This window comes from Ochotona princeps, chromosome 18, assembly GCF_030435755.1.
Source record: "Ochotona princeps isolate mOchPri1 chromosome 18, mOchPri1.hap1, whole genome shotgun sequence".
Lineage (NCBI taxonomy): Eukaryota > Metazoa > Chordata > Mammalia > Lagomorpha > Ochotonidae > Ochotona > Ochotona princeps.
Genome location: NC_080849.1, coordinates 51,220,373 through 51,247,477, shown reverse-complemented (window position 1 = coordinate 51,247,477; position 27,105 = coordinate 51,220,373). Strand labels below are relative to the sequence as shown.

Below are 27,105 nucleotides of genomic sequence, written 5' to 3'. Positions count from 1 at the left end.
GCTGCGGCCAGATCTCTCACGTGAGGTTCTGGGACCCGTGTGCTTGAGCTGTCATCTGCTGCATGCCCAGGTGAATTAGGGGAACTTGGGTTAGAAACAGAGGAGCTGGGACTGTAGTGGGCAGTGAGATAAGGGATGCAGGCTTCCAAAACAGCGGCTTCACCTGCTAAGCTACGGTGTCCTCCCCTGGACTCATAATTGCATGGATAGATAGATAGATATGTGCATATATATATATATATATATATATATATATATATATGGAACATGTTTCTGAAAGCTATTGTTACTATGCTTCTTTCCGTTCTGTTGAAGCAGCACAATTTTATTACAGAAAATGTTGGCAAGAACTGGAAGGGAATACCCCTCCCCTACCGCGCCCGCCGTCCCATTGCCAGAAGGAGGCCTCTTGCCCCCCCCACACTGCTAGGCTGCCACCAGGTGGGTGTGCACCCCTGGTCCTCATCACCATGTCTGCCTTCTTTTCTAGGACACCGGGGTCGGGAAATCGAGCATCGTGTGCCGATTTGTGCAGGATCACTTTGACCACAACATCAGCCCCACCATTGGGTGAGTTCCTGCGTGCTGGGCCCCGCCCCAGGGGGCACTCAGCAGGCTCCCTGGGGCCGCAGTTTTGTCCCTGTCAGTGAGCCTGCCTCAAGTGAGGCTCATAGCTCTCCGGGGGCTTCCAAGTTGCATGCCCGGCCTGTCGTGCCTAAGCTGGTTTGTTCTCCTAGCCGGGCTATTTCTCCCTGTAGCCCGAGGCCCCTTCCCTGATCTCCAGAGAAGTTTCTGCCAGTTGTACTGGTTGTACTTCTAGGTGGGAGATGCTCCCCAGGGCAGACCCCCATGGTCTGGCTGTCTGGACAGCCTGTGGGGACAGATTGACTTCCCTTTTGTGGAGTCATCATGTATCAGCATTTGGGTGGAGGTGGGTTGTTCAATTCCAACACCTTGACTTTGGCGTGCACTGGCGTTTCCTGCCTCATTTCCTCGTCCCCAGAAGTCTTCACCCAGATGTGTCATTGGTTGTGCCATTTTGCAAGTGTTTCCTTTGCTAGTCTTGGGGCTTGGAGCAATGCCTGTCCTTAGCTCCAGGGAGAGACCGCATCTCTGTATGTCAAGGTCCCTGAAGAGTCTGCAAAAAGACAGAGCCTCAGCCCATGGGCTGTGCGTGGTGTGAGAGACCAGGGGGAGCTGCCTGCCAACGAGGCGCTGCATCACAGGCATGGTTTAGTTTTCATTGTATTTGAAAGGCAGACAGGGAGAGAAAGTCAGAGACAGAGAAATAGAGCTATTCCACCTTCTGGTTCACTTCCTAAAGATGCTCGCTTTGGCAAGGTCAAGGTCGGGAATCTGGAACTCAGCCTGGGTCTCCCGCCTGGCTGACATGGACCTGAGTAACTTGAGCAACCACCCTGCCTCCCCAGGGTGTGCACCAGCTGTGGTACGTATTCAGTCTATTATCTTCTGGGTCTATGAAGGTGTAAATAACTTCTACAAATGGTGAGTTATTCCCCGTGTCTACCTTGCTGTCCAGACATTCCCACTCATGACTTTCTTCCTTGCTTGTGTTCATGGCTGGCTAGTATGTCCTCGACAGAGCCAGCATTCAAACTTAGTGTTTGTGCTTGCAAGCATTCAATGTTCACTCTCAAAAAAAATCCTCAAACACAGAATTTGTGAAAATACGAATCATAGTCTCTGTTTTCTACCTTAATATGGTGTTGATACGTTCTTGTTTAAAGCTTTTTTGGGAGGCATAGCAACACACACAAACAGAAGGACACACACACACACACACGGACAGAGGGAATCGGCTGGTTCCAAATGCCCCAAGCCAGAGCCAGGAGCCAGGAACTCCATCTGGTCGCCCATATAGGTGGTGTGGACCCAAGCACTACCTGTGTGGGTCTATGTGGGAGGTGTGTGGGGTTCCGTGTTTCTGTGTGGGTCTGTGTACATATCTGTATGTCTCTACATATCTCTGTATGAGTCTGTGTGTGGGTCTGTGTGTATGTGTGGCTGTGTTTATGTGTGTCTGTAGGGTGTGTGTGAGGGGTCTCTGTGTGTCTCTGTGTATCTGTGTATCTGTATGAGTTGGTGTGTGGGACTGTGTGTATGTGTGGCTGTGTGTGTGTAGGGGGCTGTGTGTGTATGTGTGATCTGTGTATCTGTAGGAGTCGGTGTGTGGGTCTGTGTGTATGTGTGTTTGTGTATGTGTGTGTGTGTCTGTAGGATGTATGTGTGAGGGGGCTCTGCGTGTCTCTGTGTATCTGTATCTGTAGGAGTTGGTATGTGGGTCTGTGTGTATGTGTGTGTGTTTGTGTAGGATGTATATGTGAGGGGACTCTGTGTGTCTCTGTGTATCTGTGTATCTGTAGGAGTCGGTGTGTGGGTCTGTGTTACGTGTGGCTGTGTGTGTGTAGGATGTGTGTGGGGGGGCTCTGTGTGTCTCTGTGTATCTGTATGAGTCGGTGTGTGTACATGTGGTTGTGTGTGTGTGTATGTAGGATGTGTGTGTGAGGGGGCTCAGTGTGTCTCCTGCAGACCTGTGTATATCTGTAGGAGTCGTTGTGTGGGTCTGTGTTACGTGTGGCTGTGTGAGTGTGTGATGTAAAGTGTCTATGTATGAGGGGCCAGGGCCCCCTGCTCGCCCAGCTTTGCCTCACAGCCTGTTTTCTATCCAGGGGCAGTTTCAAGGTGTGCGGTGTGGGACTTGACTGCCGCAGGCCTGTGCAGGTCGTGGCCCCATTTCAGGCATGGGAAAGCTGGGGCTTTGCGTGCTTATGCCCATTGGATTGTGTCATTTGCCTCTTCGACCAGACATGGGTGGCCTTGGTGCCCCAGGAAGCTCTCTCTCCCTTCTCTGCTTGAGAATCTGCTTTGGCTGTCTCAGAGCGTCGGACTCTGAGGTTTGGAGGCCTGGCCTTTGTTTTGTAAGCTGAGGAGGGCAAGGTACTTAGCTTATTTATTCTAGCACCTGCAAGTGTATCTTGAGAGATGAATGAAGATGTGGCTTTCATCAAATTAAAACAGTAACAAAATATCCATAGAGTCTAGGTAGTTTTCAAATGCCTACATGGAGAAAATTAAAGGGCAAAGGTTAAACTGCAAAAATATTATTTAAAATATATCATTCAAAGATTAGCATGCGGGGTCCCCCACCCCTCCAGATTCCTCTAGTACCCCGTTGCTGGAGGGGGTGAACCTGCTGCCCAGCCTCCCAGTGCATCAGAGACAGACAGACAGGGGTCCTGTCTAAGCAGTTCCTATTTATTTGGGAAGTACACATTCTTCTATAGGGTAGTGAATAGCCCCAGGCCAGGGTAAAGCTTCCACCTGTGATACTGGCATCCCATAGGGGTATTGGTTCACATCCCGGCTGCTCCACTTGTAATCCTGTTCCCTGTTACTGGCCTGGAAGAGCAGTGGAAGATGGTTCAAGTGCCTGGAGCCCTCCCGCATGGGTACCTGGAGAAGCTCGTGGCTCCTGGCTTCATCCTGGCCCAGAGCTGGCCACTGGGGCCATCTGGAGAATGAGCCAGTGTAGGAAAGATCTTGCTCTTTCTCTCCCTCTCTCTGTGTAACTCTGGGTTTCAAACAGATAGATTCAGTTAATATAAGATACTCAGAATTAGTGAAGGTGATCAGAGGTCATGAACTAGACTTAGGAGAGAAAAGTACAGGGATCAGTAAGCACCAGGATGATATGTTTGAATATGCAGAATAACATTAGCATGCATAATAAAACAGGACGGTGCATCTTCTCTCTCATATTGGGAATAGGTGAATGATTGGGATTGGGCGGTGACAAACCCGTTTTCCTATTCCGTGATGTTTGGCCTGTAGGAAAGAGGAACATTGTCTACTTTGAAGAATCAAGTCAGGACGTCGTCTTTTGAGGACGCAGGATGTCAGTTCAAGGATAACACTGAGTGAAAGACGGATAACTATCCTTCCCGCACAGGGTGTATAATATCCAGTCACTCTCTTTTGTTTACAATTTATTTGCTGGAGAGAGAGGCAGCGTGGGAGGGGGAGGAGAGAGAGAGAGAAAGAGAGAGAGATTTGCTCCCAGATGCCCACAGTAGCTAGGCCAAAGCTGAAAGCTGGGTCCCAAGTGACCCATGGGTGGGATGTGGGCATCTTCATTCCTAGGACAAATGGCATATGACCCCAAATGATGACATTGATCTGTATTCATAATTCATAGAGATGCAGAGATGTTTGTGTTATATGAAGGGAAGGGCAGCAGCATTTATGGAGCATGAGTTTTTTTTTTTTTTTTCAGGGTAAAAATTATATGAAAATAATGTGAGTGAGGTGGGTGTTGGCCTTGCTGATTAAGATACGCACATGCCTGTTCAGGGGTCTGCTCCGCTTCCAGGCCAGTTTCCTGCCTGTGCACAGCTTGGGAGGCAGTGGGTGATGGCTCCAGTGATTGGGTGCCTGCCACCCACATGGGGGACGCAGACTGAATTCTTGCTTTCTGGTGTCTGCGGGGCCCAGCCTTGGCTCCCGTGGTTATCTGAGGCGTGCGTTAGTGGATGGAAGATGTTTTTCTGTATGCTTGTTGGTTCTGCCCCTCTCCCTTCTTTCCTCCCTTGCTCTCTCTGTTGCACTAACTTTCAATTTAAAAAAAAATTAGTGTATTTTTTAAATTGTGAGGGATTTGTACTAACATATTGGCAGTGACCATGGCTAGCGGGTGAAAGGGTCATTTATTTTTATTTCCCTCTTTATTTTCATCTCTCAGCTTTGTGTGTGGAGGACAAATAATGTTTTGATAATGAGGAAAAATTTAAATTTTTTTTCATTTTTGAAATTATATTTGTTCTTGCCAGAAGTCTTAAGTGTATATTTTAAGCCTTTTTAAAGAAATAAAGGGGGCCCGGCAGCGTGGCCTAGCGGCTAAAATCCTCGCCTTAAATGCGCCAGGATCCCATATGGGCACTGGTTCTAGTCCCGGCAGCTCCACTTCCCATCCAGCTCCCTGCTTGTGGCCTGGGAAAGCAGTCGAGGACGGCCCAAAGCCTTGGAACTCTGCACCCGCGTGGGAGACCCGGAAGAAGTTCCTGGCTCCTGGTTTCGGATCAGCATAGCATCGGCCATTGTGCTCACTTGGGGAGTGAATTAGTGGACAGAATATCTTCCTCTCTGTCTCTCCTCCTCTTTGTATATCTGACTTTGTAATAAAAAAATAAATAAATCTTTAAAAAAAGAAGAAATAAAGGAAAATATACGATTTGAGGATATTTGATCATATCACTTGGAAAAGCACCCAGAATTTGTGTTTCTGACAACTGTAAGTGAATGATTAGAACTGCCTGCTAGCCTCTGGGGTGTGTGTGTGTGTGTGTGTGTGTGTGCGTGTGTGCCAGTGAGGGACGACAAGGACTTGCACTTTGCTGCTGGGGCTCTGTGTTTCTCTGTTTCTGAGAAGTTATGTTCTTGCATTGAGTGCTGGGTGTGACCCGGATACAGCTGTGACCTGGACTGGGTGGGCCTGGGCTGTGGGAAAGGATGCATCCTGACCGTGGGTCCTCCAAGAGTATGAATATAAACAGGGCACCTTGCTTATACTTCGAAAATCAGTTGAATCTCATGATGACTTCTCAAAGAGTCCAAAGTTAAAGTTCTTTACTTGTCCTTAAAAGTGGTTTGAAAGCTGCCTGTGACTCCATCCAGGATCCAGTCTTGGCTCATCGTTGGCATTTGTTGTTTGATGTATTTCCTTTCAATCTGGATTCTAGAAGAATCTCCTTGCCTTTTGGGTTGTTTGCCTTATTTGAAACCTTTAAGCCAGTTGTCTTATAGATTCTGCACGTGTCTGATTGTTTCCACAAGATGAAATTCGTATTGGAGGTGGGATGAAATCTATGGCTGTAACAAAGACACAAGGCCGGGGGATGAATGTTGGAACTCAAGAGTTTTGGAGACTCACGTCCAAAATCGGGTGACCCCATTCATTCTTCCCTCGGTGGAGGCTTCTTGACAGACAGTGTCAACGGTGGCGGTTGTGGGTTTGGAAGAGGTCACGTGATGAGACTGGAAGTCAAAGAGTGCAAGCGGTCATCTTTGCTCTTTTGTAATTAATCCACTTTCCTGGAGTTGACAGTGCAGCGGGGGGAGGGTGGTCCCAGAGGAACCACAGTCATCCCTTCCAAGGGCAGGACCCTCGTGACCTAACCATCTCCCACTAAGCTCCAACTCTTAGAGGTTCTGCCATCCCTGAAGGCTGCTGTGCTGCGGACTAAGCCCCCAGCTGATGAACCCAGTGGACAGACAAACCACAACAGGCACTGCTGGCCAGGCTGCCGCACCCACTGGTCCTTGTATGTGTAGACCTATATTTCCATAGCTCAGGAGGCTTCTGTTGTAGGATGTCAGGTTGCCCTACCACTGCTGATGCTTGTACTGAATGAGAAAGTCCATCTCCCAGAAAAAAAAAAACAAACAAACAATCAAGGCTGTTAAAGATTTTCCCACCAAAGGAAAAGCTTATGAAAAGAAAACATGGCAAAAAAGACCATAGCAGGTGTTTTATGATCTACGGAGATTGTAAGACGCTTTGTTTTCTGGAGGGAAGGCGTCAGTTTTTTGTTCCTCTTTATCCCTGCCTATGCAAGTAGGAGAGGTGTTGGAAGGATTCTGTGAGTTATGTCTAGTGTTGAATTCATATGTGCAAGGTCACCTTCTTTTTGTGCCATTTCAAGATCAAAGCCGTAGCATGTCTGATTACCAGCGGCTATTGTCACTCTTAATTGCTGTCATAATAAATTTTTAACATCTGGGATTGCATTCTTTCCTAACATGTGCAAAGTATTATTTTGGATCCGTTAAAACTGGTTTTAGGCCCATTCCCTCTGGGCATGGTCTTTGTTTTGTTTTGTTAGTCTTCTCCAGTTGGACTAACAGCAAAGACAGAATGTTTTCTTTTGGCTAGCTCTCAGCCCCTGACTCCTGTCAAGCGTTCCTGAGGACCAGGGCTGTCGCCATCTTTATGGGATGTAATGTTAACGTGTGTGACTTGTCAATCTCCGAGGAGTGTGGGGAGTAACTAGTAACGGGAGATGTGAACTCTCTTTTTCAGGGCGTCTTTCATGACCAAAACCGTGCCTTGTGGAAATGAACTTCACAAATTCCTCATCTGGGACACTGCTGGTCAGGAGCGGGTGAGTGGACGCTGTTGGTGGCCTCCCAGGGGAAGCACAGAGCATAGCTTCTGAAGCTGTCCTTGGGTTAGGCAAGACATCCTTGGGCGTGAGTGCCAGACACGCAGTTGGAGATGGTTTAAGCCAAAGGAAATGTACATGTCGGCTGCTTGAGAGCATCTAGGAGTTCAAGGCTCCCAAATGCCTTGTCAAAGGTGCCCATCTACCTTTACCCCATTTCTGTTCAGTGCCAATGCAGTTACATTCTTGATTGGTTTTGTTTGTTGGTGGAGCCATCCGCTCTCCTTTCCCCACTTGCGGCAGACGTGGCCTCATGAGCATCTTAGCAGATCCACCCAGAGGAGCCTGTGGTTGGGATGCGATTCTGAGAGATTTGGTGCCTCTAGTGGTGCGTGCAGGTAATGCACTTACTTCTGGAGGTGGATTCTGTTGGGACCTGCTGGACTCACTTTGACTGGAAGTCAGGTTAGGTGTCCTTTCCCGAGGGAATCCTGTTTCTCTTACTGGAAAAGGAGGGCGTGGGTGCTGGGTTTCCGGAATTAGTAAGCCACACCCCGGTTATTTTGAAATCTTTTTATTTGCTGGACACACCCGCAGAGAAGACTGCATATTTAAGAAGCTCCTGGGTTTGGATTTTTAAAAAGGGGAATTGTACCAACACGGGTTTTATATATAGCAGGGTATTTGTGCAACAGCAACTAGAGCTTTTATTATCAAAGCTGAAAGGGTAGCCAGGATAAATGAGGCACAGTTAGCACTTTGTCTTAACTAACAGCCCTCAGTGTGATCAAAGCTTCTATCAGACCTGATAATTATGAGGTAGAACCGTCTGAGCCAAGCTTAACTGTCACCCACTCTGCCCACACTGTTTAGCGTGTCAACAGGTCCCTTCCACGCCCTCCTGCACTCACTTCCTGCTTTATTTCCTCCATGCTGCGTACCATCTCCTAGCGTGGGAGTGCCGTTTGCCTTTCTGTCTCTCTGACGAAGAATCCAGAGTTTGGTACCATCTGTGATTTTCATTGCTTGCTCCCAGCTACTCAAGTGTTAGCTTACAAAGTTTCGTTGTATTGCATATCCTCTTTTGAGGTTGAAGTTCCTGTGTTAAGGCATTTTTGACAAACATAAAAAAAAAAAAATACTAAGGATGAGTCTTGCGACGGACACCTCATTAGGGTGTCTCCTGCTTTGCCGTTTAGCACACACGTGGTTGCACACACGAGCTGCTACTCCAGGCACCTCGTGGACTCTGTTGGCAAGCCGTGCCTGCTGATTCCTGAAATGAGGCGACAGATTCAGGGAAAAAAGCAGTTCCGGAGCTTGCTGCGTTACCTGTGAGCGTGTGTGCGGCCGGCTTTTTGTTTCTGTTTTTTTTTTTTTTTTTTTTTCCCCTGGATTGCTACCTGCCGCAGTGGCTCAAGTCAGTTTTACACAGAGCTGGCTTGGTCCTGCCAGTGCTCCTGCCTCCTGCTGGCTCGTGGCCTTGCGGGTAACCTCTCCGCGCTCCATGAGGTGGGGATTGGTATTGTCCCCATTTACAGGAGAGATCAGTTGAGGCCCAGGAGAGGCTCACAGCTATTTGGCTGAAATGTGAGCCCGACGGCCTGCATCCTGGACTTAAGCGTTTAGTTCTGGTAGGAAAATCACACAGAAGTTGTAAGGTTGGAGGTAATCCTGGGGCTGATCCCTCTTCGATATTTGTGCATATTGAGATTTTATACCAAAGGCAACAGGCACTTTTGTAAGGGTGTTTTGATTTGACTCTGTGGCGGGGACACTGCATGGAGAGAGTGCTGGGTGTTGCTGAGTGGCTAACTTTTGCATACCTGTCCTAATAGAATATTCCAGCGGCTAACCGTCTGGGATGGGATTCAGTTCTCTGCTAAAATGACTCTGGGAGTTTGGCCCATTTACCATCGCAAGGGTAAATAGCAATGGCAGAGTTTCAGATGACTGGGCCGCTAGCTGTTGTAATTGCCTCTCCTGACATTTTGCGTGTTAGAGATTGTGGTTATCTGTGACTGTGTGGATCTAGAATATCTCATAGCAGTAGTATGTAAATGGTCCAAGGTGTGACTCTTGCAGAAGTGGCACTCGCCATTATGCTCTGGGGAAGTGCTGGGTAACAGGGTTGGGTGGCTGCAGCACCTGGTGAAGGTTTTGGTTTTAGAATCTGGATTTGTGGACAGGGCGGAATCAACCTGGCCTGTGTGGTCCCCTGGCAGGGCCCGAGGGGGCTCTCCCCAGCTGCCCTTGCCTGCGCTGTCCCTCCGGGAAATCTCACATCTCTCCAGGGATGACGGCCGTGCAATTGTTTCTGGCAGCTTGTTGCTGGCTTTAATTGTGCTTGTAAAGATGTGGCCTCGTGTTTGAGCTAAAAATAAGTCCCTTGCTGTTGTTCACGCCTGTGGTTGGTTGTTCTGTCTCATTAATTGTTGGATTCCTGCAACTTTTACTCTTCCCTCCTCTTCTTTGTAGAAATCCGCTGTTCTCAGAGCTGTTGACATTTTGAAACAATCTCTTTAGGCTGCTGCTGTGACAGTGTAAAGACATAGAGCCCTGTGTCCTGCAAGGGAGATACGCTCAGGGCTTTGTGTGTGTTAAGGACTCCGTATGCCTTTGTCTGTGGAGTGATTGTACCGAGTTCTGCCCACCGTACACGGCACTCCACTTAATGCCCTACTTACCGTCCAGTACTAATTCTGTCTTAGGTTTGTGGCACAAATTTGCACTCTTGAGAAATTACTTTTCCCACTGGAAGATAGAAAAGGCTCATTTTCATTTATTCTTTGATGTGTAGAATTTTGCTTTTCTGTGGTTCAGCCCTGTATTATGGGTGTGCTGTCTGATTTTTCAGTGGATGTGGTGATGTTTAAATTGGCCCTATAAAAAGAGTCTTCAAGGCTGAAGCCATTCTTGAACCAACTGTTGAATCCGGCTTGAGGATTTGTGTATCACAAGGGAGAGGGCAGAGCCGGCTGCCCTGTTGAGCAGTCGGGGTAGGCTTTGCGAGGTTTTGACCTTGACCCCTTGGGATGGTTCGTGCTCTGCACCAGGGTGTGAAGAGAACAGATCAGGGAGTTGGCAGACACCTTGGGCCGGATGTAAGGAGGAGACACACTTGAGATTGGTCCCTGGGAGAGCGAAAGGAAGTGTGCTGGCCACTCCACCCTCTCCAGCCCGTCCGCCAGGGTTTGTGATGGTGAGTTAGCACTTGAATTGTGCCCAGAGTCTTTCTGAGTTTCCTTGGAATTTTCTTTGTTATTTTTCTTCTTAAGCTGGGGGGTGATAGTGCTATTAAAAATGTCTCATCTACATGAAGATACTTCCAAAAGTTCATGCAAAATGAAATTAAAAGATTATTTTAGTACAAACACTTTTGACGTCTATGCACAGGTGTATTTTCCATGAACTCTTTGAAGAACCCTCATATAGATGGATTTCAAAATTATTTCCACCAAAAATGTATCTCTTAAGCCCGTTCCCTTGAGATTTGTCAAGTATTCTGTTACAGTGTAAGTATTTCCTTTTCCCCAAGTCTACATTATGAAGAATTGCATAGCAAGCGCCAGAATTTATTCCTGTGATCCCTTTTGGTATTCATAAAGTTTGAATAAAACACTAAACATCAAAGAAATGATAGGAACAAGTTGAATAACTTGACAGTAGACTGGGTGTGCTAATTTGATCCAATGTAACCTTGAGAAGTCAATGTTTGAATGAGCTATCTGCACGCCCATGGTTAATGCAACCCAATTCATGATAGAAAAGCTAAGGGATCACCCTGCGTGTCCATTGACTTGGGATTGGATAAAGAAAATCAGGTAGATTTATATGTACTATGGAATATGACTCAGCTGTAAAAGGAAAAATCATGGAATCCTGACATTCGGAACAGCATGGATGAACTAAAGATTATTATGTCAGGTTACATAAGCCGGACAGAGAGATACCACATTTTCGCTTTCATGTGTGAAAGTAAATGTATAGGAAGCAAAGAAAGTGTGGATGTTATATTACTTATTCTATAATTATAAATATGGTCTTCACTGAATTATATCATCTGTATATTAATATACCCTTCTTTTCTCAGGATTATTGAATTGAATCTCATATTAAATGATAGTAACATCCCTGTTTTCAAGAAAACAGTGTTTATGTATACGTTTATGACATTCGCACGGGAAGTGAACTTGGAAACATGTTAGCAGTTGTCCACCGAGTTGTTACAAAATTCTAAGGCGAATCTTAGAAATGTAGAATCAAAATGACATTGTTAATGGCTCTCTCTTTGCGAGTATTTTTATCTTTTTATTTATTTCAAGGCTATTTCCAAAAGTTTATGGAAAATGGAATGAAGTTTATTTTAGTACCAAAGTTTCGAAGTCCATATCTCGTTTTTTAATTCAAAATACTCATTTTCTGTGAGATTTTTGAAATACCCTCATACTAAGAGAAAAGTTGCAAATATAATACAGGAACTCCCTTGCTGAGGGGGCTCTCCCTCAAGCTATGGGTGCATGACTGGCTTGAGGGCTCCGCTGTTTGTCCCCTCTGGGGCCACTGCCTGGGAGTTGAGACGTGCAGGACAAGTGGCCAGGGAAGACCTCAGGTTGCAGTAAGCATGGAGCAATACTGCTGACATGCCAGGGACCAAGACAAGTCACGAGATGGAGAAGGACACTGTGGTGGCCTCCAGCAGAAGGGATTGAAAGGTGCCGTGGACATCAGCAGGACTTCGGTCAGGGAGGCTGGGAGACACGGTGCTAACCATTCACTCTGCTGAGGCGCCTGTCGGCTCGGCCTGTTTCAGCGTCTTTGCTGGACCCACGTCTTCGAAGCTAAAACTTTCTCCACACTCTTCCCTTTCACACTGTCCATGAAATCCCATCCCACAGGAGCTTCCTATTAGCAAACCGGAAGCTTGAGAGATGATGTTGAACTTTGGATGCCCGTGAACTTTGGTGGTGTGTTTCTCACTTCTTGTTGCCTATGATGGATTCCTGACCCAGTGGTGGGAAATGGCTGGGTGAGGAAGCCCAGGGCAGGGAAGCTGTGGTTGCGGAATTCTCTACCTTTTCCTTGGTCTGGGACTCCCCGGTGCCCCCCCGCACCAGTGGCTGACTCGGCCCCAGCTTCCGGCTGTGTGTTCTCTTGGTCCTGTTTCTCTGCTTTCCCTTGCACACAGCTGTGCCTTCTGGGTAATCCGCCCTGGAGTTAGGATGCTGAGAAAGCAGCTCACCCATAGCAAGCTCCTCTATGCATTTGTCTTCGGGACTGTCAGCACGTGGGGTCTTACCAGCCTCTTCTTACTTTGTAAACAGCTTTTCTGAGGTCCAGCCTAAATGCCACAGGATACACTCTTGGGGACTGATGTACTCAGACTTGTGCAACCACCATCACAATTTATGTTTTTATGTATTGTAAAGAGTCATTTGTTTAAAAAAAACACAAAGTTACAGAGACAGGAAGAGGCAGATAGAGAGAGAGAATGAACCCTCTGGGTCACTCTTCAGCTATGCACAATGGTTCAGGCTGGTCCGGGCTGCAGCCAGGAGCCGAGAGCTCTGTGGAGGTCTCCCACACCACAATTAACTTTAGAACCCTTTTAAGTCCCACAGAATGTCCAGGGCCTGGCTGCTTGTGTCTCTGGACATTTTATACAGAGAGAATCTACAACCTGTCACTTAGTGACCATCTTTTCTTACTTAGTTTGGTATTATCAGGATTCATGGACCAGGACTTCTTGTAGTAGTTAACCGGTATTCCATGTGTGGGTATATCTTATTTTGCCCATTCATTTACAAGTTGATGGAGATTTTGGGTTATTTCCACTTTTTGTGTCTGTCCTTACATGGACGGAGCTCTTTTTGATCTAAGAGTAGAATTGCTGGGTTGTACGGTAAGAGTAGGATTTGTAATCGTAACAAAGTGGTTCTCCAAAGTGACACTACAGATTTATATTGCCACCTGCAATATATGAACTTTCTTCTTTAAAAAAAAAAAAGATTTATTTATTTTTATTGGAAAGGTGAATATACAGAGAGGAGGAGAGACAGAGAGGAAGATCTTCCGTCCGATGGTTCATTCCCCAAGTGAGCCGCAACAGCTGGAACTGAGCCAATCTGAAGCCAGGAGCAAGGAACTCCTCCAGGTCTCCCATGTGGGCGCAGGGTCCCAAAGCTTTGGGCCGTCCTTGACTGGTTTCCCAGGCCACAAGCAGGGAGCTGGATGGGAAGCAGGGCTGTGGGGATTAGAACTGGCGCCCATATGGGATCCTGGTGTGTTCAAGGTGAGGACTTTAACCACTACACTATCACGCCGGGCCCAGCTTGTGAATTTTTATCCCTGCCCCTCAAAAAAAAAAAAATTCAACTGAGATTTTGACAAGGATTATACGAAATCTGTCAATGAATTTGAAGTTACCTACTTTTTAAAACTTTTCTGTCCTAAGTGATAAGAAAGTTACCAGCTTTCGGGCCCAGCATAGTAGCCTAGTGGCTAAAGTCCTCACCTTGCAAGCGCTGGGATCCCACATGGGCACCAGTTCCAATCCCGGCGGCCCTGCTTCCCATCCAGCTCCCTGCTTGTGGCCTGGGAAAGCAGTCAAGGAGGGACCGAAGTCTTGGGTTCCTGCACCCACGTGGGAGACTCGGAGGAAGCTCCTGGCTTCGGATTGGCACAGCTTCGTCCGTTGTGGTCACTTGGGGAGTTTTTAGACGAAAGATCTTCCTCTCTGTTTCTCCTCCTTTTTGTATACCTAACTTTCCAATAAAAATAAATCTTTAAAAGTAAATTACCAGCTATCTTATCTTTGCAGAGATTGCCCGTGGGCTGAAAGTGCATGATTGATCCCTAAAGAAAGAAAATTATAAATCAAGACTCTTTCTGAATGTTTAGCTTGTGAAGTTACTACTTATTAGCTGACAAAACATCACTAGCTTTGAAATGTGTCTTTGGCTAAATTATGTTTCTTACAAGAAGGAATCTGTCTTCAAGACAGCATTTTCCAAATGAGTCAGTGGTTCGCCAGCAATACGTCTAACTTACAGTCAGGCCTTATTAATATCTAATACTGAGGCTAATGCTGAAGTACCCTGAAACTCGCTCACTCAGTGACACATCACAGCTTATCGCTTACGACAGAAATGTTTCAAACAGAGGGGAACCCCTAATTCCTTTACAGGTGTAACGCAATTGGTCTCCAGATCCCAGCTGATTATTTTTGGTAGAAGTTCACCAAAAAGCTGATCCTGAAATGTTGCATGGAAACGCAGGAGCCCTAGAATGGCCAAAATATCTTAAAAGACAAAGATCATAATTCCCAGTTTCAAAGCTCACACCCTTTTCCTGGTGAGAGGGCGCTGTGACCTTCGAATTGTGAGGCATTACAGGGATTCCAGAGAACTGCACGAAGCCATGTTAGAAGCTTGTAGATCTGAGCCAAGTTTTCTGCTTCATCTTGCCTTTATTCCTCCTGGCCAGAGGTTCCCGTAAACCCTGGCTGGCATGCTTGGGGGCTGCAGGGGCATAGTGAATGAGTTCAGGATGTCTGGGCACCCCTTGCTGCTCCGCCTTGCTGCTCCGCCCCGCTGCCCCGCCCCGCTGGGGTTCAGGTCACAGGCAGCTGCCTGGCTGTCAGTTCCTTGGGAGCACCATGCCCGACTGAGTGTCCCTGAGGTATGCAAAGTGCACACAGCACGTATCGGAGGTCACATTCAAGTTCTCCAAACAGGAAAAGCACCAGTCTTTCACCTTGCTTCTTTCTTCAGGGCCCCAGAGTCAACACAGTGGCTCACTCACTAGTCACTGGCGGTTGCTGAAGTCAGAGGAAAAGTTGACCTTTGCATTGAACAATGGGGCCTCTTAGAGGTTCAAGGTGAGCCGCTTTGGGCCCCTCCCCTGCTTGGACTGCAGCACAGGAAGTCCAGGCTCAGCTCCAGGCACCCCAGCATCCCACTCCAAGCCTTGGGCGCAGGGAGACTGCACTTTCCACCACTGTCCACCGGGGACGGCTCTTTTTCTGAGGAATTCCCCTTGGGTGAGAGAGGGAACAGCATAAATCTGCATTTTTGCTCCCCGCCTACTCCACGTCCCAGAAAAGAGCACACTTTCCATTACTGCAAAATGAGAGCCTCATGGGGAAGTGCCGCCCCACCCCCATCTTTCCCCTAGGAGCCTTCTAGAAAGGGACAGTTGAGTAAAGGGATGTGGCCACGAGACAGGGTTATGCGGTGGAAAGTGAAAAGTCACCTTTATGCCCTGCCCTCTTTATTAAAGTTCCAGGAATCGTCTGTGACTAAGAGTGTGACCCAAGAGGTGCTGTTTAGCGTGGCCCTGCAAGGGCAAGACTGGGCACTGGAGGGAGGGGTGGCCAGGCGCGCAGAGCTGCTGACCACGGGGCTCCCAGGATTGCTGTGCTGGGAGGACGGGTCGAGCTGGGCTTATGCCCCCTCTGGTGTCCGAAGCCATGGGGCAGCAGAGGAGGAGGAAGGGCACTTGCCCAGTGCTGTGGCTTCCTGGGGGCAGCATACTCACACGTCTGCGCTCAGTCATGCAGAGGGCAGGGCAGACAGTGAGGGGAACTGACAGGGAGGTGGGGAGACCGAGGCCAGGAGGCGGGACAGGCCCAGCCTCTGGTAGGATTTGCCGATTCCTTGCTGCCACATGGACCAGGCCTGCCCCCCTGCTTCTTGCGGGCTCTGTTCTGTGTCCTGCCGGAAGACCCCTGCCTCTCTCTGCTCTACAGTGGATGTCCCCTGTCCTGTGTGCTGCTGCGTCCTTGGAAAGGTCTGTTCCGGAAGCCCCGTGGTGAGCCCACTGGAGGTGGTGGCGTGGATCTTGCCTTAGGGAGTTCTCTTTGCAGAGGGCCAGCGTTTGCCTTTCGGGTTGAGGCCACCTTCCTGTTTTGGCAGAGAATGTGGCCAAAGATTCTAGTATCTTCTGAAACCGAGGAACGGCAGGGCTGTGCCCTTGCTGGAATCTGGTTCTTACTTCGGGCGTTCTCTCCTCCTGGTCCTTTCCCCCTCGCCCGCTGTTGTGGTTCAGACCTGGGAGAAAGCACCTCTAGATGCCGTCCTCGATTAGCAAGCGAGGAAGCTGGGGTTCGTTTAGTAGCTGGAGAACTGAGTTCCGAGGTGCTGTCGGGGGAAACAGGCTCCTGGTGGCAGAGTGCAGAGCCAGAGGTGCCCTGGCCGGCCAGCCCAACTCCAGCCTGTGCCCCAGGGAGAGGTACAGCTGTGAAGGGCAGGGCCCTCGTCTACTCTCCACCCTCTCTGCTTCCTATTGCTGCTGTAAGTACCACAAACCCACAGATGTCAGACAACACAGCTTGGCTCTATTGCAGCTTTGATCGGTGGCCGGAAGTCCGAAATGGCTCTCCGTGGGCTGAGAATTCAAGCGACCGTCCCTGGGGATGATCCATGGATCCGTGCTCTTGGCCTTCTTCAGAAGCTACTAGCATTCCTTGACTTGTAGACTCCTTGGTCGTCCAAGCCAGCGGAGTAGCATCCCTGGGTCTCTCGCTCATGCACCTGCTTCCCTCCTTCACTGATAAGGACCCTTGTGACTGTGCTGAGCTCCCCTGACCCTCCCAGACAATCACCCCAGCATCTAGGACCGTTGTTCTGCACTCCACACACTGGTTTCCCCACTCATTAGAACTGCAGGTTACCAAGCACGCAGTAGACATTGCTGAATTATTGGAAGTGCTCATTGTAAACTCGTACATTAATTCCAGCAATTTAAGCTGGGTTACATCTCAGAAGAGGTCATGTGAGAGTGGGAAAACCATGGGATTTTGCTCTGTTTCCAGTGAACAGTTGTTGTGTCTTGAGGCTACTCGTGTAGTCATTCCGGCGACTCTGCCCTCTTTCACAGGGTTGTGGGTTGTGTTAGACACTGGATAGTTGTTGAGTCTCTGCGGTGTTGGGAGGGGGGCGGCAGCTGAGAACAGGGATGAGTGAAGTCCTGTGTCCCCGGGGGGCGGGGAGTGGGCGGGGGGCGGTGTCTGGGGAGGCCTTGAGGCTCACTGGAGACCACAGCAGGAGACAGGCCCCAGAAACGACCAGGGCCTTAGGCCTTGGAGTGGGAAGCTTGCATTTTTCTATCTAGGATGTTAGAAGGATTTTGAACAGAGACATGACGAGGCACGCACTCGTAGGCACATCTGTCTGCTGTGCAGTTGAGGTAAGATTATGTCGGATATTTGCTTCACAAGACTCCGGTGGCAAAGGGTGAGGTGCGAGGGTGAGGAGGGGTAGACCAGAAGCTCCAGGGAAAGGTTATGGAAGGGCACAGTTTGTCACAAAGGGAAGTAAAAGATAAGTTTGTTATGGTGCCAAAAAATCCAGGCTCTTGCCATGCAAGGGGTCCTCATACATTTCATGGAAAATGCATGTATGAAAAAAGCTATGCAAAGATTTTTCAAATTTTTGCACTAAAATGTCCTTTAAAAAAAAAGAGTTATGTATGTTTATTGGAAAGGCATACTTATAGAAAGAAGGAGAAACAGAAAGGTCTCCCATCCGCTGGTCCATTCTCCAAGTGGCTGTAACGGCCAGAGCCAATTCAAAGCCAGGAACCAAGAGCTTCTTCTGGGTCTCCCACTTGGGTGCAGGGTCCCAAGGGTCTGGGTCATCCTCTACTGCTTTTCCAGGCCACAGGCAGGGAACTGGAAGGGCATTGGAGCATCCAGGACACGAAGTGGTGCCTATATGGGATCCCAGTAAGGACTTAGCTACTGGCTCGCTGCACTGGGCCCCATACTGACCTTTTTAATTCCACTTGGACAAATTTTTAAAATATCATTATGGGTATTTGAAACTTTCTTAAGTAAAAAGTTAAAAAACAAAAGATGCAAGCGTTTGATTCCTTGTACAAAGAAATACCATAATGCAGCAGTTAAAAACAGGACTCTTGCGTTTGTGGCGTGTTAGCTTAGAAGTCAGTGAACTTGTCTAAATGCCCTCATGGAAACTTCAGGACAGGCAGCCAAGGAAAGGTGAATTGCTGAGGGAGGATAGGAAAGGAAGAAGGACAGAGGTAGCGGCCCCTGTAGCCCTAAAGGTGGGGGCTGGTGGGCACAAGGAACAGTCTGGGGTGCTGGGCGTGTAGGGGTGAGGGCACCTCTGTCAGCAGGTGCATGGGTGTGGTTCTGGGTTCTTCAGAGGCCTCTCCAGTGCTGCACAGCCAGGCAGCTTTCAGGTTGGCTCAGCAGCCCTGGGAGCCACCAGCTTGTCCTGGCTCCTGTTGGGCTGCTGTCCTGCCACCGCAGTCTGTGGGGACCCCATCCTGAGCAGCACCTGCTGTTGTCATATGGACCGGAACCACCGGAACTTAACTAGGACGCTGGGGGACATCTAACCTTCTCTGGTTGTAAGTGACCCACATGGTAGCATTTTCTCCAAAAGCAAAGAGCAGTGACTGTATGATGCCCAGAGAGAGTCCTGGGAATGGGTTGGGGCATCGCTGGGGGAATTTCAGGAAATTCCATGAGTTGCCAACCCACTGGAATGTGAACGGAGCTCACTGTCCTTAAATCTGTGGGTGGGGAAACTGCATTTCTGTGATATTACAAGATCCTTGACTTCTGGTTTTAGATTGTTCTAGGGATAGGAGTCTTTCAGTTCAATACATTGTCTTGTAAATGATGAGCCCTCTCCCACAACATCTTCCTTGAGGAATGATGTTTGGAGTCACGTTCAGGCATCTTCTGCCCTTCCAAGTTAGCGTCCCATCTTGTCCAAGAGGAGTCCAAGATCGTCAGGTCACCCTTTTACCCCAGCATCTGCCTGTTTGGGTCCCTAAGGGCTGAGGAAGAAGCAAGAGAAGGAGGTGGAGTGACATGCTGTGCTAGCGCATCATGTTAAAAAAGATTTCTTTATTTTTGTTGGAAAGGCAGATTGACAGGTTGAAAGACACAGAGGTGAAGCTCTTCTATCTGGTAATTTACTCCCCAGTTAGCTGCAGCAGCTGAAGCTGAGCCAATCCAACCCCAGGAACCGGAAGCTTCCTCTGGGTCTCCCACATGGATACAAGGTCCCAAGGCTTTGGGCCATCGGCTACTGCTTTCCCAGGCCACTAGTAGTAGCTCGGCTGGAAACAGAGCAGCCAGGACACAAACCAGCGCTTGCATGGGATACCAGCGCATGTATGGGATGCCAGCGCTTGTATGGGATGCCAGCGCTTGTAAACTGAAGGTTTAGTGTTGAGCCATCACACCATCCCCAACGTTAAAACAGTTTAAAAAGTCATTCAGAAAGTGTCCAGTAAGTGTTGATTTGCCTGTACCCTGTTGTTCAGAAATAACTTGTTAGTAGCTTGATACATTATCTCACGGCCCTTTTACTTTATTAAAAATTGTCTTTATTTTTATCTAACCCGTAGGAATGGCGCATATGCAGGGATGCAGTGTCCTATTTGCATACCTGTGTACCATGGGTAATGTTCAGATCAGATCGGATCGCCCAGCCCTGCTCCTGCTCCGCCTCCCATGCATGTTAACTAGCCTCCTGCCTCTCTGTGGAGAGCAGGCCTCAATGGAGAAGTCGGAAGCTTTCTTCTGAATGGCCTAGAGAACATTCAGTACAGTAATGTGTTTTTCCATTCAGCTTTTGCCAGCTGAGAATGTTGGGAATGTGAGGAATTTTCTTCCACCCTCTTTGTTTGACTCCAGGGGAAGCACTGGCTCTCTTGGGCCTCTGCCCCTAACTGTCCCGGGCCTCTGCCCCTGACTGTCCCTGGCCCGTGAGAGTGTCTGCTTTGTGCCGCCATCTGAGGCGGTTCCCAGTCTGGTTGCAGATCAGCCTTGGCTCCTAGGCAGCCTCCGAGGTATCACCAGGGACGGTGCATTCTCTGAAAATCATTCTACAAAACCCATCCAGCAAGTTCCAGGAGGCTGGAGCGTCCTGGCTGGGGTCGTTTTCATCCAAGGAAGGCAGAGCCTGGCTGGAGCCGTGCTCTTTTGGGAAACTCCTGTGTTTACTACGGCTGACTTACAGAATCTTGGCTGCCGTGGAATTTATGATGCCGCAAACCTGGGTGGTCTGAAGGATTCGGAGAGTCCTGGGATGGAATTTTCTCCACTGTGCTGCTGCTGCTGTTGCTGTGTGTGTGTGTGTGTGTGGTCGGTCAGTTCAAACTCCGAACCTGTAAAAGGCTTTGATTTGAGGTCTGAGAAACTACGTTTCAGGGCCTGGTGCTACAGCCTAGCGGCTAAATCCTCGCCTTGCACACGCTGGCATCCCATAAGGCACTGGTTTGTGCCCAGCTCCCTGCTTGTGGCCTGGGAAAGCAGTCAAGGATGGCCCATAGAAAGAAACTGCACCCGTGTGGGAGCCCCGGAAGAAGTTCATAGCTCCTGGCTTCGAATCGGCTCAGCTCCAGCCATTGCAGCCGCTTAGGGAGTGAATCATCAGATGGAAGATCTTTCTTTCTGTCTCCCTCTCTGTATATCTGACTTTCCAATAAAAAAAAATATCATGGAAAAAAAAAAAAAGGAAAGAAACTATGCTTCAGGGTTCAGAAAGCCCTGCCTCTGTGTCCTGAAGAAGACAGCTTGGAGAATGGGCGATGCTGTAGGCCAGTGGTGCTGATAGATGAGAGAATGACAAAAAAATTCTGTATAGCAACCTGCTATTGACTGTGGAGAAGGAACGGGGGCTGTGCGACCACTGGAAGGCAAGGAGAAATGATGGTAGAGAAGTCTGCTAAGCTCTTGGTGTGTACGCCCGGGATCTCAGGGCAGTTTCCTGATGGTTACAGGTGCCTGCGGCTCCAGGGGAAGGTGACCCAAGTCCATGTTCTCTGGTGACAAAGACCTGTGCTTAAACTCTGCTTCCAAAAAGGCCTGTGGACTCCTTTTTGCTTTCATCCTGGCTTTCAGGATAGAGTGGTCTGGGAAGGGAGGGAGGTGGGCTACAGGCACACGGCACAGAGCAGGCCAGGCAAGTGGGTCTCCCCAGGTTCCGGTTTACCTTGGCCTTGCATGTTGTCCTCGGCTGCAAACTCCCTCAACTCCCACTGAGCAACAGGAAAAGCCCCAAGACTGTCTCTGAGTTAAGGTCTCCTCGTCCTAACCCCTCAGATGTGTCTTGATCATCCCATCCCTAGATGTTAACCAGTACTAGTTGAAAAAGGAACTGGTCGGGGAAGCTGAGTTAAAATCCAAAGAGGTTTCTCTGAGGCAGTGTTTTCAGAGTCTCCACTGGGCTGCGAATGCTCTGTGGACATCTGGGGAGCAGTATTACTGGGGTGCGTCTCAGACTGTGTGGCCAGGAGACCTTGTTCAAGCATACTTGGTGTTAGGCTGGCGGTGATCTATCTTGTCTTGCACGAGTGTGATCCAGTATCCTGGGAAGATGGCACATTACACCATTGCCTCATGCACTGTTTATTATTTTTCCTTTTTTAAGATATATTTATTTTTATTGGAAAGACAGATTTACAGAGAGAAGGAGAGACAAAGACCTTCTGTCTGCTGGTTCACTCCCCAAGTGTCACATGCATTAAGAAGACGGACAGCTACTTCTGGGGGAGACAGAATTTGTTGTTCACAATCCCCTGGCCATTCTCTGCACTCTTTTTTTTTTTTAATTATTTATTTAACTTCATTAATTACATTGTATTATGTGACACAGTTACATAGATACTTGGGTTCTCCCCACCCCTCCCCATCTCTCCCACCATGGTGGATTCCTCCACCTTGTTGCATAACCATAGCTCAAGTTCAGTTGAGATTCCCCCATTGCAAGCATATACCAAACATAGAGTCCAGCATCTTATTGTCCAGTCAAGTTCAACGGCTCATTCTCTGCACTCTTGAATTTGGCCTTTGAGCTGTTCCGCTGCGGAGTGGGGAAGGTAGGGGCTTGCAGTCCACATCTGTTGTGCTCAGTTTCAGGTGGTAACCTTTCAAGGTCAGATTTTAAAAATAGCTTTCTCAGCCTCCCCTGGCTGTGAACTTGAGGACTGTTTTTGTTATACAGCCTAGGGGGGTTTCATCCTGCGGTCCCTCCCCGGCCCCCCCAGCCATGCTGCCCAAGGGAGACTGGGGTTTGTATTTGTAGGGGGAATGGAGATGGGGGAGCAGAAGGCAGGTACGCTGCAGGCTGGAAGTGACTGCGTGCTGGGCCAGTGCCTTCCTATGTCGTGAGCTTTTTAACTCACTAAACTCCTGCAAGTGCACAGCAGCAGTCATTTCAGGGACTTCACGAACAGATTTATTTCCAAGTGATTCCATTTGGAGGAAAGAATGAGTCATGCATTATGAATACCAGGATCTGCTCAATAATGCAGGAGACCACCGCTGCTAGCCGAGCGCCAGCTGGGTGGGGTGGGGGACACGGCTCTGACTCGGCTCACCCCGTCTCCTCCGGCATGTTTAAGTCCCTGGACATCTTGTCTTGAGAAACCTGAAAGTACTCTAACAGTTTGTGGGGGGTGGGGAAGGAATTCCTTGGGGTGAACGGCTTTCGGAATTCATGGTATTCAGTATTTTTGTCATCCATGTTTTCTGGGAATTTTGGGGGATACCTTGGTGAAGTGGGTAACTCTCCTATCCTGTGTGTTTATGTGCAACTCTGCTAGGTAGAGCCTGTTTGGGGGAAGGAAAACCAGAAGAGCATTTAGGAAAACAGGGCTTGGAGGACACTGTGTGTGCACGGTTGCCTGCAGTAACTCAGGAGCCTTTCCAAGCCACCTTGCTCTCCCTCGGAGCAATAATGCTGACTTTGAGTTTCAGGCTTGAGGAGCAGAGTTGCCAAGGGGTGAGTTAAAAATAGATGCACAGCTACCCAAGAAGTGCACAGTGCTGAGTGGTGGGGAGTGTGGAAAGGCATGGTGGCAAGTGGTGGCTGTCGCCGCTGTAACTCCGATACACCCGTGTGAGCCGGGCAGCACCTGAGGCTCCCACAGTTCAGCTGTGAGCCCAGCATCCGGACCAGAGCTGCCCCCACCCATCCTCTCCCTCTTCTAGAACCACAGCAGCTTCTGGGGAGAAAGTTCCCTGTGGGCTGGAGACTGGCACAGGGGATCCTGGGGAGGGGGCGCTTTCCTTTCTCACCCGCCTTCCTGAGTGTCACAGAAGTCACGCCGGGTGCAGGTGTCCTCCAAGTGCCCACATGTGGCCATTACCAAGTGGCAAGTGTTCTCTGCATGGGAAGTGCCATGTGGGATAAGCGAGTGTGCCGGGAAAGCATCAGGAGCCTGCCTTTCCTCCTGCTGCCTTCCCCAAACCGCGGTTCACTTAGAGACCATCTTACTTACACATCATGGCGAGCCTTGTTCTGTGCAGGGACCATCGTCCTGCTTGCGTTATGGCACATAGGGAGTTGTTTTTTTCCCAATATGTCAGAGGTAGCTTTTCCTGGAAATAAGAATTATCATCACCATTTTAGTAGTTGTTGAATATTCCTTTATTTGTGAATGTGTGTGTATGTTCGAGTAGAGGTATGTCCCCACCTTGGGGGTTCGAACAAAACACCAGAGGCCCAAGTGACGTTGCTCATGGTCTAGAGAAGTTCAAGATCACAGCGTCAGTCCGTCTGGTGACTGGTGAGGCACACTTCTTGGTTTGCAGACTGCAATCCTCACAGAGTGGAGAGGGGAGAGAAAGTGAGCTTTGGTCGTTTCTTCTTGTTATAAGAGCACTGATTCGGTCTTGGCGAGGTCCTACCCTCCTGACCTCAAAGGCCCCCTCTTCTCGTACCCCCCATGAGTGAGGTATGCGTTTTGGGAAGATGTAACTGTTTAGTCCATGACATGATGCAGCGCCCTTTGATAAACCTTTAAGTTGTCTTGAAAATCTTGCTCCCAAGTACAGCTCAAGGATGGCTCTCTTTATGTTGGTGATTGTTCCCGCATACAACTATCGTCCTGAAAGTGGAATTGCGGGGACAAACGGTGTAAACGGTCTAGCTTTCCAGATGTATCACCTATTGTGGCGTTTAAAGAAAGTATGGAAGTGCTTCCTGTATCATGTGAGAGTGCCTCCCTACCCAAACCCACACAACAAATGGGCATGATAAATCCTTTTTTTCCCTTAAGTATTTAGTAAGTTAATAAGCACTTATTCATCATTTCTGTTCTCAATCCTTTTATCCTTTTTTAAAACTTTCAGCAGTAAGTAGATTTTTTTTTCAACAATGATCTGTTCATGTATTCAAAAGGCGGAGTGACGGAGAGACTGAGATCTTCCCTCTGCTGCTCCTCCCCCGACAGTGGCAGCAGCCAGGCCTGGGCCAGGGTGAGGCCAGAAAGATGGAGCCCCATCCTGCTGTCCCCTGCAGGTGGCACTTGGGACGCGTTCTGCTGCCTCCAGGATGCGTAAAGCAGGGAGCTGGATGAGAAGTGGAGCTGCCAAGACTTGTACAGGTGTCGCAAGTGGCAGCTTAACGTGTTACACTGTAATGCCAACCCTGTCGTTTCTACTTTTCTAATTGAAAAGGTCTTCAAGTATTTATTGGTAATTGATATGTCCTGGATGATTTTTTTTTTAATCTAGAAGGACTTCAATAAAGTTCATGGAAAATGGAATTAAAATATAATATGCCGGGCCCGGCGGTGTGGCCTAGCGACTAAAGTCCTCGCCTTGAAAGCCCCGGGATTCCATATGGGTGCTGGTTCTAATCCCGGCAGCTCCACTTCCCATCCAGCTCCCTCCTTGTGGCCTGGGAAAGCAGTCGAGGACGGCCCAAGGCCTTGGGACCCTGCACCCGCGTGGGAGACCCGGAAGACCCGGAAGAGGTTCCTGGTCCAGGCTTCGGATCGGCACATACCGGCCCGTTGCGGCTCACTTGGGGAGTGAAACATTGGATGGAAGATCTTCCTCTCTGTCTCTCCTCCTCTGTGTATATCCGGCTTTCCAATAATAATAAAATCTTTTTTTTTTTAATTTTTTTATTTTTTTTAAAGATTTATTTATTTTATTACAAAGTCAGATATACAGAGAGGAGGAGAGACAGAGAGGAAGATCTTCCGTCCGATGATTCACTCCCCAAGTGAGCGGCAACGGCCGGTGCCGCGCAGATCCGAAGCCGGGAACCTGGAACCTCTTCCGGGTCTCTCACACGGGTGCAGGGTCCCAAGGCCTTGGGCCGTCCTCGACTGCTTTCCCAGGCCACAAGCAGGGAGCTGGGTAGGAAGCAGGGCAGCCGGGATTAGAACTGGCGCCCATATGGGATCCCAGGGCATTCTAGGTAGGACTTTAGCCGCTAGACCACTCCTCCGGGCCCAATAATAAAATCTTTAAAAAAAATATATAATATGCCTTTCAGATGACCTCTTGGAAGATTCAATATATATCTGTGTATATTTGTCCAATTTCCCATTGAACTATTTCTTATTGATTTTTAACACTAAGTTGACATATTTTTCTAATTTGGGCCTAGCACAGCCGCCTAGTGGCTAAAGTCTTTGCCGTGCATGTGCCAGGATCCCATATGGGCACTGGTTCATGTCCCGGCTGCCCCGCTTCCCATCCAGCTCTCTGGTTGTGGCCTGGAAAGCAATAAAAGACAGCCCAGTGCCTTGGGACCCTGCACCTGCGTGGGAGACCCAAGAGATTCCTGGCTCCTGGGCTCAGATTGGCTCATCTTCGGCCATTGCAGCTACGTGGGGAGTGAATCAATGGTGGAAGATCTTCCTCTCTGTATACCTGCATTTCCAATTAGAAAAAAACTTATTTTCATAATTAAAAAAATATGAAAATTAGATTTGGACCCATTTGGATGTCTGTATTCTGGGCGTTGTTGTCCGACCCATGAGGATGGATCATTCCCGCAGTCTTGGGCATTTGCTGTTACTATTCTGGAATGCAGCTCTCTGAGAGCTGCTCCCTGGCAGCAGGGAGCAGAAGGCACCGCATTCGAGAGCTGGCAAGCCGCCCCGAGCCGGGGCAGCCCTGGCAGCAGCGTCCTCACGGGTGCCTTTGCGAGGGACCCTGAGCTTGGCCAGCGTTCTCCTTTCCTGCCCTTGACACCTGTCTTTTTCTTACTGTTAGAATTCTAACGCGTTTCCCTGGGCCTTAGTTAAGTGATGAGCAATAAAGAGAATTCGCAGGATGGCAACCTTTGAAATAAGATTGGCTTTGGGCCTGTGCCCAAAGAAGAGCCTTCAAGGTCTGTGAGTCATAAGCGCCCGCGTGTCCTCAGGAGATCTGTTGGGAAGCCTAGAATAGGTCTAGCGAGAGTGCAGGGATCCTAGGGGGATGATGTCAGCCAAGCCTTTTACCTGTGAAGTTGACGTTGTATAGTGTGCTCCCTCTGTCTGAAGTTGTCCTTTGTTCTCCAACAGTTCCATTCGCTGGCCCCCATGTACTACCGGGGATCTGCCGCCGCCGTCATCGTGTATGACATCACCAAGCAGGTGAGAAGCCAGACAGCCCTGGAGGCGGGTGTCCATCCCGGCAACCACGGCGTCACCACACCTGGAGTGAGATTTCACAGGATGCGGGCAAGCAGAAAGGAGACCCAGTGTTTATGAGTTTCTGTCACCCACGGGGAATGAAGCGTCTCCGATTTTCCGCTGACAGTGAGCATGCATTTAAAGAACCGCCTGTGGAGGCGAGGTTATGCCTGCTGGTACTGCTCTCCAGGGCACCAGCTTTTTAAGAAAAGGAAAATGATCATGAGGTTCTGCCTGGTTTTAATTCTGGAACATTTTTCTATCACTGTTTCAATCGTATTTCTTAAAAATGCTAAGGATCACACTTGTGTGTCTTTTCTGAGAGGTCAGTTACCTTGGAGGCCTGATACTACTTAGAGAACATTCCGGAAATGAACATTCCAAACTTTTAAATAAATGTGATTCCGTTATATTGTTATAATCATTCTGTTCTATTGTTATGACTGTTAATATCTTACTTGCCTAATTTATAAATTAAGCTACATTATCGATATGTATTTACAGAAGAATACATGTATGTGTA

General features: G+C 48.7%; 1 protein-coding gene across 1 annotated transcript in view; it reads left to right on the top strand.

Moving 5' to 3' along the window:
• RAB31 (RAB31, member RAS oncogene family) overlaps nt 1-27,105 on the top strand; it is a 132,473-nt gene that overhangs the window by 62,914 nt on the left and 42,454 nt on the right. The window contains exons 2-4 of the mRNA XM_058676788.1: nt 491-570; nt 7,097-7,178; nt 26,472-26,543. Coding sequence (XP_058532771.1) covers nt 491-570; nt 7,097-7,178; nt 26,472-26,543 — 234 coding nt within the window. The remainder of the gene's footprint in view (nt 1-490; nt 571-7,096; nt 7,179-26,471; nt 26,544-27,105) is intronic.